The sequence below is a fragment of the Molothrus aeneus genome, chromosome 32 (genome assembly GCF_037042795.1).
Source record: "Molothrus aeneus isolate 106 chromosome 32, BPBGC_Maene_1.0, whole genome shotgun sequence".
NCBI classification, from domain to species: domain Eukaryota; kingdom Metazoa; phylum Chordata; class Aves; order Passeriformes; family Icteridae; genus Molothrus; species Molothrus aeneus.
This window is the reverse complement of record NC_089677.1, coordinates 545,802-558,372: the sequence shown is the minus strand read 5'-3', so window position 1 is coordinate 558,372 and position 12,571 is coordinate 545,802. Positions and strand designations below refer to the sequence as shown.

General features: G+C 43.9%; 1 protein-coding gene across 1 annotated transcript in view; it reads right to left on the bottom strand.

The window, feature by feature from the left end:
* The window catches only part of ANO2 (anoctamin 2), a 148,990-nt gene extending 138,182 nt beyond the window's left edge, over nucleotides 1–10,808 (bottom strand). Inside the window, exons 1-3 of the mRNA XM_066568424.1 lie at nucleotides 10,790–10,808; nucleotides 5,031–5,209; nucleotides 2,145–2,555 (exon numbers count right to left, since the gene is read on the bottom strand). Coding sequence (XP_066424521.1) covers nucleotides 2,145–2,555; nucleotides 5,031–5,209; nucleotides 10,790–10,808 — 609 coding nt within the window. The remainder of the gene's footprint in view (nucleotides 1–2,144; nucleotides 2,556–5,030; nucleotides 5,210–10,789) is intronic.
* Nucleotides 10,809–12,571: the final 1,763 nt, after the last annotated feature.

Below are 12,571 nucleotides of genomic sequence, written 5' to 3'. Positions count from 1 at the left end.
TAACAGGGATAAAGGTCTAGGACTCGTATTAAATTTCCATATCCTTTTAAATTTAATGTTAGCTACTATTGGGCTTTCCTCTGCACTTTGGATGAATGAATATTTTGAGGCAATTAAATGTCCATACTGAGTGCCTGCAAGGTGTCTCACGTGTACTAAGGACATGAGATGTTTTCCTTGGAGTATCCACATAGCGCATTGATAGATTTTGGGAAAAAAAATGGGGTTTTTTTTCAGACTTTTAAATACTACTGAATTAAGCAATATACATGACATGATTATGGCTATGCTTTGTCCTTAGCAGCTGACAGGAGAGAGGCCTTCTCCCACTGACAAATAGGAAGCACCTTACTGCAAAAAAACAGTGAATTTTAACCCCATAAATAAAATCAACTGCAGCACTATAAGCTTTGATTTGAGTCAGGCTGGGGAGGTCTTGGCTGGTTGGGTTTTTAAGTCTATGTGGATTTTTTATTTGAGTCAGGCTGGGAGGTTTTTTGGCTGGTTGGGTTTTTAAGTTTACATGGATTTTTCTCCCCAAAAATTCAGGAGATTCTGAAAGGGAAAAATTTTTCCCCTTTTGATTAGACAGCTTGTGTGTTGAGGAAGGACAGGAGGAAGGGTGGGGGACAGGAGTGACTCTGTACATACACAGTTAGAGAAGTGATGGAATGTCTTTTTTTGTAATTTTCAAAATCAATTCATTTTTTCCATAAAAGAACTGATCAACAATTTCCTGTGAACTTCCCAGTTCCTTTACAAAAAGCCTTTTTCTCTTCATAGTGAAGACTGTGACAAAAAGGACTTTTTTGATCAACACTTTATGACATCATTTATCACTTTGTATATTATTTAAGAGCATGTTCCATCACTTGGAAGGAGGCCAAAACAGAATTTGTATCCAGCTAGACTTAGGGTAAGCAATGTGTCAAATAATCAAATCCAAATCTCCTGCTTGACTTTTTGGGTTCTGACAAAATTCAGAACTGAAAGGGGTCTCCAAAAACAGCTGTTCTCCTGGGTTTTATGCAATTCGGTATAAAAATCATAGCAGTAAGATGGTCGTGTACTGAACCAAAACCCCAGAGCACATCATAAAAGAATCAGGATCTGAGATCACTTTTTTCTGCTCAGTACAAGGATGGCTCAGCCAGGCTGTGCAGTGAAATACAACCCAGAGCCACCTGCAACTCAGAAAATTAAGCAAGGAAAATGTTAAGAGTCAAAAGACTTTTCTATTTCTTTCTACTCCTGCCAGTGATTTAATTATGCATACACTATGCTAAGCCTGTCAGTCTCAAATTTTCAGATTCAGTCTGTGATTTGCTCCATGTTGTGGAAGTGTTGACTGGTTGCACTGGAAGCAACACGAGCTGTAAGTTCTCAGCACGTACAAAAAGGTACTCTAAATCTCTCAAATTTGGTGTCAAGAGCACCTAAAACTAGAACCCAGCAGGGATTTCCCTTCATTGGATATAAATATCCATGACTTTTAAAGGGGCACAGAGGGATAGTAGAGAGCTCAGTGCAACAACATGGGATTTGGAAGACCTGTGCTCAACTAACTGACTGGCAACAGCCAAGTAAAATAACCACAGCTCCCAGCTGACGTGAGCATAGGGTCATTCCAGCATCACACACGTGGGAGAATAAAAACATCATAGGCTGGGATCTTCTCCTGTCAAAGCATAGGGGCTGCTCATTTTGGGGGGAGGGGGGAATGAAGGAAGGACACAAAACTTACATATGGCTGAGAAGAAAGCTGAGAGTCACACTGAAAATATTGTGAGGATATACGAAATGTCTTAGCAGTGTTCCAGCAAATTACTTAAGAGATACTTTCTTCATTTTAGCAATATTTAAGTTGTTGGGGGGATTTTTGGTAGGAAAAGTGTGTCTGCTTCATGCCATAAGAACATTTAGACAAAGGAATACATTTTCACCTGAAGTAAGATTGAAATTTCTAGTCAACGCTATATTAAACAACAATAACCACCATGTCTTTCTCAGGTAGAAAGGACCAAGAAACACAAACACACCCTGGCCACCTTCTTAGCTTCACACCGTTTTTTGGGCATCCAAAATGTCCATTATCCATCGGGACACCCGATGCCATGTATGAGGTACAAATCTCCCCCTCTTACCTCGGGGTCTTTCTCGATCTCCAGCCCCGCCTCCAGCAGGTTGCGTTCGTACTCCTCCCGCTGCAGCCGCCTCTCCTCCTCCAGGTTGTCCAGCGGGCTGAGCTCCACCACCTCCAGGCCAGGCAGCCCTGGCCACTCCTGCAGGGCACGCCGGCTATCGTCCTGCTGCTGCTGCTGCTGGGGCTCAGCACGACCCTTCCCAGTGCTTCCATTTGAAACCAGGGCCACGGAGGCAGATCCACACCTCGGCTCCGGGGAGGCGGCACCAGGCACATGGCGGGCCAGGCGTTTGCGGTAGTGGTAGGCCAAGACGTAGTCGACCTTTCTCTTGCTGTCCCTGAAGTGCAGGCCACTCGGGGAGGCCTTGTCCCTCGCCCCTGTCTGGGTCCCTTCCACATAGTTGTTGATAATCTGGGACAGAAACATGGGAGTTGCACAGACAAGAAAGCCAAAAGGCCCAAGTAGGTGGGGGGGGGGTCTATCTCCACATGATCACATGAAGCCGCTAAGAAGCCAGGTATGACCTACAAATACTAATTTTGCACACCAGCCTCACTTCATTCCTCCTCTGGCCATAAACTAAACATAGTTTAGTTTAGTTTATCCCAATGTTTGGGATTCCTAAGCAGGTACAGAGGCACACCCCAACTCTGTCGCCCTATTCTGCACGTGCACAAACCAAGGGGAGAGGACACCCACATTATGAAAGGGCACAGAGAAGTGAGAATAAGGACCACATTATAGGCCATGTGCCATGTGCTGTGGAGCAAAGCAGGCAGGGAAGGGAAGCAAAATCAGTGTTGGAAGGGAAGAAATCAATCTTAGCCAGAATAGGAGAAATATATCTTTAATGTGGTTCAGAAGGTGCAGAAGGGCCAGGCTGGACAGAAACACTTTTGAAAATACCAGGGATTAGAAAGGATATGTCCCATGAATGGCTAGCCATGCTAGCTTATATTTTAACATATGAAAAGACTGTAGACTGGCCAGTAACACAGTAATTCCTGCAAAAAGAAATCCATGGCTAAAATCCTTCAAACCACCCATGTTGCATCCAGTCAGCCCCTCAGACCATCCCTGCTTCACCATCTCCCTCTCAGAACCCTTCTGGGATGCAGCTCCAACAGTAATCCTGCCATCACTCATCAGCCTGGATGGGAATTCTGCAGCATTCATGTGGAAGTCTGACACTGAGGCATTCATTAAAGGCAGCCCCTGAGTTTTTGAAACTGTTTGCAGCCACCATTTCCAGCACAATGCTGCCGTGTAAAGCCCTTCAGAGAGCTCTCTAGAGTGTTTTGCTTCACTTACTCTCCCACAAAGCAGCTTTCAGTCGTCACGTCACTAAATAAATCTTGGGTTTACATGTATGCTACATCCTTCATCCTTTCACAAAATTATCACTGAGTAATCTGTTCTGCACATCACACTCATCATACCCTTCATGTCTAAAGTATATATACAGTCCTTTTAGGCATATCCAAAATTACACTCAGCACTACATCCTGGCAGAATATAAAACTGCTTTTGAGACATCCTTTTATTTCAATTCCCCATTTCCTGATTAGATACATTTTCATGTATTACTCACGGGAAGCCCATGCAAACTCTCCAGATCCATCTCTGCCCCAGCGAGGGAAAACCCGTGGCAGATTTCTAGTGTCCCTCCCAGAGAGTTTCAGGCTATACAGTGCAGAAGGAATGATGTCACCACAGCAGGTCACTGGTGCAAGGCAATGCATTAGCTGGCTCTAGAGAAGATGAGCTCTGAGGATCCTCTCCTCCCTTACTGGAGAGTATGGGCAGAACCAAGAAGCACGAACAAGAAGTAGGAGAGGGAACAAGGAGGTTGTAGAATGTAAAAATCACTCCTAGGTTTTCCTGTTTGTTACTGTGTGGAGCCACCTGCCACATCCCAGCCACCTGAGAGAGCACCATAGCAACACTTGGGGTTGCTGGAGTTACACAGGGGATGAGGAGAGTCAAGAGTGATACCCTCTCCATGGACTCTTTTCGTCTCTCTTGGCAGCAAGATGCCATCCCCATAATTATGAGTGTCCAATTCACGGAAAGCTAATTAAAATTCCCACAGATTTCACTAAAGACATTTCCTGCCCCTAAATTTGCACTGCTTGCCTTACCATGTGACATTCTGGCACAAGAAGAATTTTTTAGGGAGGAACACAAAAAGTCACAATTTCAAAAATGCCTCTGAAGGAACTATCAAGATCTTTCTCTCCTCCTCTCTCACAGCCACTGTAAAAGTCAGAAGCAGTGATGTAAATGACCAGCTTAAGTCCTGCTTTCACTGCCTCTTGATGTTTCCAAGACAAGAAACCACCACACCAAGGAATAAGAAAATGGGAAGGTAGGATCAGCACTTTATGATTATTTTGTTCTAGTGGTCTGGTAGCAAATATATCACTACAAATACATCCCAAATGTGCCTCCTCTAATGACAGCTCTCCTCTGAATGCTACAGCCACACCACACTTCCACATGGAATCAATCCAATCCAGCCCCCTTGGTCACAGCTGACTCTGGGTTGACACAGGAACACCCAATTTAGTGATCAACCTGCAGATCTTTTCTGCCACTGGGGGTAAGAGCAACCCCCTCCATTCCTGCTCTGAAGGATTTTGGCTAAAGTCAACAATCCAGAAATCTTGGTGAGATTACTACTGCAGAAATTAATTCTTGCTGTACACAGAGAGACAAATGAACCACCTGAGGCTGTGGTATCACTTTCCTCATAAAGATTTTTCTTCCTGTTCTGATTTAACCAACACACAGGAGAGTGCACCCTGCTCTTCTCACTCTGCTTCCAGCCTCTTCATAATCCCAAATGCACTTGACCTAGGTCAATGAACATGAAACCCTACTTACAGAACTTCTGTAGGACACCACTGATGCTTCAAGAGTTCCATTGGTCCCGCTTCTGCGCCAGGAAGTCCGGTTCTGAGGAACAGTCAGGTATTTGCTATTGTAGGCTGAAAAAGAGTCCCTTGCTGATTTTGCTGTCTTCTGTCCATTGTGAGCTGGGTGTGAGGAGGGTAGAGCAAAGTCTAAAAAAGGAGAGATAAATACATAAAGCAGGTTTTGTACAGGTGGTTCGCTAATGGAATGTAAAATACTGCAGTCAGTAGACACTATTCGTTTCTAGTGATATGAGCAAATCCAGTGGCATCAGGTAGAGGTACAAACTTGTGGATAGTGGTCATTCTTCATAAAGAACTCTTTACACATGTGAAATGCTTATCAAGTATATCTAAGATTATACCTACATATTCTGGTCTTTGGGGGTAATGTCTGGAATTTTTGAACATGCTCCCCATCTCTTGCGTTTGACAAATTACATGGTCACAGTGCAGAATGATGGAGGGTTTGGAGGGGATGGAGATCATCACAGAATCACAAATGGGTTGGAAGAGACCTGAAAGATAACCTCATTTCTATACCCACTGCCAAGGGCAGGGACAACTTCCACTAGCCCAGGTTAATCTGAGCCCCATCCAACCTGGCCTGGAACACTGCCAGGGATGGGGCAGCCACAGCTTCTCTGGGCAATCTGTGCCAGGTCCTCTCCACCCTCACAGGGAAGAATTTCTTCTGGATATCCAACCTAAATCTGTGCTCTGTCAGTGTGAAGCCATTCCCCCTTGTCCTGTCACTCCAGGCCCCTGTCAATAGTCTCTCTCCATCTTTCCTGTGGGCTCCCTTCAGGCACTGGATGCCCTTAATAAGGTCACGCCAATGTCCTTTCTTTTCCAGGCTGAACATTCCCAATTATCTCTCTTTCTTCACAGCACAGCTGCTTCATCCCTCTGATTCTCTTAGAGGCCTCCTCACTCCAATAGGTCAATTCCATACTGGCAGTAGTACAGTGAAAAATGCTAATAAAAACCAGTGGATACAGAACCTGCTTCAACACACAAATGTTTCATACTCTTTCCCCCTCTAGTGGAGCCACAGTTGAAATGGGATTGACTGATCCATACTCTCATTCTCTTGGAAAGGCTCTTAGAGGGAAAAACCATGTCTCGGTCCTTCCAGCATTAGTGTTTTATATCCAGGAGAAGACATCCTGTACACATCTGCCTACATGGTCAGCACCATCATCACTACAGAGACAATACACCACTGCCTCTGTCTAGTCAGGACTTTTCTCCAGGAATAAGAAACAACAGCTTCCATCTATCCAGGGAGACACCACATCCATTGTGGTGTCTAAAGTCTGGAGGTTGTATTTCCCCTTCATTTAGCTGAGACCCTTCTATCCCCTATACTCAGACTGAAACTGCTTCCCCACCACCACATTCTGAGAGGAGACAGTAGAATGCTAAAGAAGGAAATGCTTGGACAAGGGTGTCTGACCCCTAAATGTAATGATTATTCTTATATTTCCTATCAATACCAGATTAGGGTCCAGCAGCACTTGAACAGTCCAACAGATTGACTCACTAGTCTTCCCTGTCTCATCTCCTGAGCAGACTCATGCTTGGCTCACTTTAACGAAGCACGTAATGATGCCACGAGGGAAACTCCAAGAAAAATAATTAACAAGTGAAGGTTTCATTTCCAAAGGCTACACACAATGTTTCTCCAGTATTTTCAGACTAAGTCTGGGATATCTCACAAGACCTCTACACAGTCAATTAAAGACCTCTTTTACTTTCCAGTCCTTTTAACTAGGCCTAGGGAAAACGCTGAGCTCTTTTACTTTCCAGTCCTTTTAACTAGGCCTAGGGAAAACATGATTTCATCTCCATTATGCTTCCAAGCCTCCAGAAACTGTGTCACAAACCTGAGATTAACACTGGTAAACTGGTGAGGCAGTCAGGGACTTCCAGTCAGAACAAGTTTTTTGATGAAAGTGAAATTGCCATATTTGTATCTGGAGGATTCCTGTTCTCCCAAAAGCTTTTCAACTTCCTAAATTAAACCAATTGAACCAAAATGTTTTGGTTTGAATGCATTCCACATTTGATAGTTCCTGCCTGGTACAGCACTGCCTCAGAGGCTTCTGCTTCAGATGCAGCCTGACCTCATTCCACCCTGTAAGCCTTTATGTCATCTGGCCTTACATGTTCTCATTCTGTAAATATTCTGGAGGAATTAGTATCTATAGAAACAAGCTCTGTATATGTGTATGTATGTGAATATATATAAAATTTTAAATATGCACACATGCATGGTTTTGGTGTATATTTACATATATATGTATCTTCAAAGAACAGCAGTACTGGGAATCTTGACTTCAACTTAGAAAGCAAATGTTCAGGAACTACACTCATTCTACAAAAATGGCTGGGGAGCATCCCTCCAGTCAAACTCCATTGAGTTGTAAATGGCTTCTGAGGACAAGGTACCTCCAGGACAGAGATCGGTGACCAGTACCAGTTTCAGTTCACAGCCAGTCACTACCTGCTCACTCAGCCTCTCGGCACTCCTTTGCCTCAGCTTTTTGCAAACTTAAGAGTTGCTCACATGTGCAGCAATTCACCTCACCGTTTGTGTTCCCAGGTTCTTGTCCAAAATACCATGAAGAAGTTGCACAGACAGCCAAAAGTGGAAGGACTGAGAGGGAGTGTTAAAGGACCACACTGCTTGTGAAAGAGGCAGTAAAGGAGTCTGCCTAATTAGGAGATCTGTATTAAATCTTGAGTAACAGCCAATTAACTGAGCTGAGTGGTCCAGATGATCAGATTATCACAGCACAGTGTGGTGGTTTGACAGGAAATGTGTTTTTTGGGATGCTGTGGTTTTGGCCAATGGATATTCAGACTTTAATATTGGCATTTAACCTGGCCATTGGGACATGGACACGCCTCTGAGAACACGGGGTTAAAAGCAGAGCTCTCCCCTGGGAGGGTCCTCTTGGGTTTCCGGCGGCAAAGAGTTTGGGTCTCTCCCCCGGCCCAGCTGCTGGCTGGGCAGGGGGAGGGGAAAGCCATGTGGCCGAGAGAGGTAGGCCTGAGCCCCGGGGTGGAAGGGTGGAAGAGAGAGAGAGAGAGAGAGAGAGAGAGAGAGAGACACCGGGAGCCATTGGGCAGCCCCCCCTGAGAGACACAGAGAGAGAGAGAGAGAAAGAGAGCCGCTGCCTGGGACTGTAACCTTGAAACTGGATAAACATGGGCCTGTGCCGGCAGCACGGCTGGGACAGAGAAGAGGGGGGGGGGGGGGTTCAGCCGGCCGCTTGTAGGAGCTTTTAACCCCTTTTTGGAGAATGAGAACTTTACAGAACATTGACCTTTCCTAGAAGATAGAGTGGAAGATGAGGAAGGAAATGGGCCAGTGTGAGAGAGGTGTGGGCGAGTGAGAGATAGTAGAAGAGTAGAGAAGAATCCTAGTGGGAAGAGATGATGGAGTAGCTTTTGCTGGACTCTTTTTGTATAGCCATGGACAGAACCATGTTCCTTGTGATACAGAGACTGCATTCTAGGGGGAGGCAATGGCCTCAGAACCAAGAGGGTTCAGTGTTGATGCCCCTCGGCCCCAGGGGGTGAAAAAATATGGGGGGGACAGGTGTCCCAAAGGAGAGACTGTGCCTTTTTTGGATCGGGACAAAGCATCCTTAAAAGACAACCCTAGAAGCAGTTCTGGTCCATGTTCAGTGGTGAGAGCACTGGACATGAAAAGGAAGAAGTCACAACAGCAGATGTACTCCGGGCGGTGCCACGAGTGACACAGAAACACACGAGGCTTCGACTGTGTTTCCAGGGGAAGCCCATGGTACAAGAAGGACTCCTCTCCTCTTGATGAACTGAGGATTGATTGTCTAAAAGGTGCTGCTGGACCAAGAGTTGGTGATTTGAGGAACAAATGTATTGTGTTGGAAATTTGGTGGGGGGAGGAGGAAATGCATTTGTGAGGTTTTCATTTTCCCTCTGTGTGTGTTCCTTTTTATCTGTAGTTGTAGAGCAGTTAATAAAGTTATGGTTCTTTTTTTCCCTAAGTAGGAGCCTGCTTTGCTTATTCCTGGTCACATCTCACAGCAGAAACCAGGGAGAAGGTATCTTCATGGGGGCACTGGCATTGTGCCAGTGTCAAACCATGACACACAGCTACTTGCAGAATACACTCCAAGTGGTTTGGTCATCCAAGGCACAGACAGGGAACTGCTTTCATTTATCTTCCTCTCTTTTTAGATAAGTATCAGAAAGGATTTGCATTTCTGAAGGACACCAGAGTTAGAAGAATACTCCTCTGCAAGGCTGTTCAAAACATCTGCAATTTAGGAACATTGCTTGACAAACTCCAATCCCCAAGTAGGGATGAAAAAAAACCTGCTTGAACTTACTGTTTCCTTGTAGCTTTACTCAAACATCTTTCAAAGGACATATATATATATATATATATATATATATATATATAAAGAGATGGTTATACACATGCTCTTTGGGCTCTCAGTAAATCATGAATTTTCAGGTCTGAATGTAAATGTAGAAGTTCAGCTCATGCCAAAATTAGTTCTTGTGCACATCTCCACCAAACTCAACTATAGTAAAGCATGATTTCCTCCACTGTGTCTTCAAAACCACCATTTTAGTGCTTTTTAAGAATATATGAATTAGACAAGGCTGTTTGGGTTGTCTCTAATACCATCTAATTTGCAGCCTGTGTGTTCAGGGCTCACACAGTACCTCTCAGACTGCAGGTGGAAAGGATAAAACAACAAACCCTGACTAATGCCAAACTAATCTGGACAGTCTGAGTGCATCTGTTTGTCTGAATCCCATGCTAACACTCAGTTTGAAATGTCCTGAGCCTCCAGGACACCCAGCAGGAGAATCTCTTAGGTAGGACTCAGTATCTCAGTTGTATTTCTCCACATTTGTCTGTATGTAACGCAGATATCCTTTGTCTTTCCACCTCCAAACATGATTGGAGAAGAAATACTCTTTATAAAGAGAACCATCCAATTCTGAGTTTACTTATAGGACTGATTTTAATAGAAGCAGTTAAGCAGCAAGGGACTAAACACCTAAGTAGTTCTTGAACCATTCTAAAGAGAGAAATACCAGATAGCTAAAATTTAAAGGTCAAATTCTATTATTCAAATAAGGAATTTGAAGTTCACAGGAGAGATACAGCCCCAGAAACAATGAGATAACATGAAAACAACCACAGAGCTTTTGACTGTGACAGCAAAAGAACAATGACTCAACATCAGCACTGAAAGTTATTCTAAACTCGTATACTGGGAACTCCAGCATGAAGGTTTTATGCAAATAAAAGTCTCAGCAGATTTGCTCCTTTTGTATGGGAATTTAGAGCTCAAGGCTGCCCATTTTCTCCTGGAAAAGGATTTTGCTTACTCCCCACAGCTGCAATGCAATAAGGCAAATGCAGGGGGAAACAGCAGAAGACCAACACAAGGCATTTGCCTAGTGATTGTCTTTTCCACGTGGATCACAACACTGACCCACAGCTGCTCTTCTGAGGCTTTAGGAGGAGTGAACTCTGCATACTTTATCTCTGAGCTCTCTGTATGTAACTGGGCTGCAGATTTCTCTTTCTTTTTTTTTTTCCCTAAAAGAACACAGAGAAGTCCTTCCAAAGTACTCCTTTCTTTGTTCTCCACCCCATCTTGGCCTATCCCTCTTCATAGGCAGCAATAAGAATGAAACAGAAAATAAACTTACCAGGCATATGTGCTTCCATGTTGCCTGGAGGTTTGGCTGGAAATTGCGTCAGTGCTAAAATAGGATGTGGCTATGCTGTGCACAATCTGCTTCTGCACTGGCTTAAGGAGAGAACAGCACCAGCAGCTATTTCCATCCTGCCTTGATCCTGCTTTAAGCAAACCACAAACTGAAGCTAATTAGTGAGATCTTCTGGTTTGGTGTTTCCCAACCATCATGGAGGGAAGAGAAGGAGAAAGACCAAACTTCCATGACCTGAGAGGCCATGGCAATTCTCTGCTGGAGAATTTCAGCACTTTGTCCTCATGTTCCATAGCACCTCAAGAAACAAGGTATCAACAGACATACTCTGTCCAGAAGGCAGTGGAGAGGGAGGAAAAAGGCTAATGCAGATCCAGGGCTCTACAGCAGAGCCAGCTCTGTGCAAAGAATCAGCACTCAAGGATCAGATTGTCTTGGAGGTGGTTTCTGTGGGGAGGTGTGTCTTTGTATCTACAGAGCTTCACAGTGCTTCCAGGTAGGAGGTAAGTGCAGAAGGCTTTTTATAAGGCTGTTTCAAGTACTCAAGTTACTTCAGTGCCTGCATGCGCTGTCATTCCTGCATGAAATATTCAGGGGATTATCTTGTAATCAATGGTCTAATCAGACCAGGTGATGAATCCTGCTTAGCCTTCAACCTTGCAATTTAAGCAACTATAGGGAAGAAAAGTTATTGATGACCAATGCTATCTGAGAAAGGACTCTTATTTGCTAATGATAACTGAAGAAAGATGTAACTAATTCGAGTCCAAATCTTTTTTCTTTAAGCCTGTTTATGACACTATGATGGTTTTTCTAATGTGACAGGGAGAAATGGATTTATTCAATGCCTGAATAAAGTCCAGTGATTCTACGATCTTGTAAATCAGGGTAGTGCACTGTGTCATGGCTGGCAAGGGTAGAAGTTGTCTCTGTCACAACAGGGTTTGATGCACCCTGGTTGTGCTATCAAACCTGTTGAGTACATAAAAGGAGCAGTGCAGCTGTTGTTTCCCAAAACTTGGGCTGGGTGATGTAGAATGTTCCCAGCAAGACTAAGAAATTTGTATGGGATTTTAAATTCATTAAACCCCTCCACTCTTCTTGGTCCCTACTTTGAAATGGCATTTATTATCTTCTAACCAAAATATCAACAGGTATCAAATACTTTCTCCTTTTTTTAGCAGTATCTTATAGTACTCTCAGAACTTCTTTCAGAAGTTTTAAAAAACAATTAATCTGTTTCCTAGACAGGCAACAAATCTCCTGCTTTCTACACCTATCTCAGGGAGAAGGAAATGAAAATGTTCTGAAACTTTTGCTATTTTCCATCCACAATCTATGCTCCTCCAACTAAGCTCAAAACCAGAAAGGCAAATCCTGGCTAATTCTGGAATAGTATAGGAATGTAGAGCCAGGTCCTGCTGGGATCCCTGTCGACTTATAGCTCTGCCTGCACAAGTTCCAATTACCAACTTCTATAAGCCATAAGGATGGGTGTGTTACAGGTAATACACTTATCTCAGGTAATAATATACACAGCAATATGAGAGGAAGCAACATCCAGGTGCTTAGAATGGAAGTAGTCTATTTTTAAGACTTTCCAGCAGAGAAAATGTGGAAATCACCATCTTTCCTGAGGTACTTGGGTATGGTGCAAATTGATAATGCAGAGCTGTGACAAATAATACCAATATACCTGCTCGTGTTTCACCTGCTGTAGGGGAGTGGTGCTTGCAAGTCTGTAAATTTAGCAGAGAGATT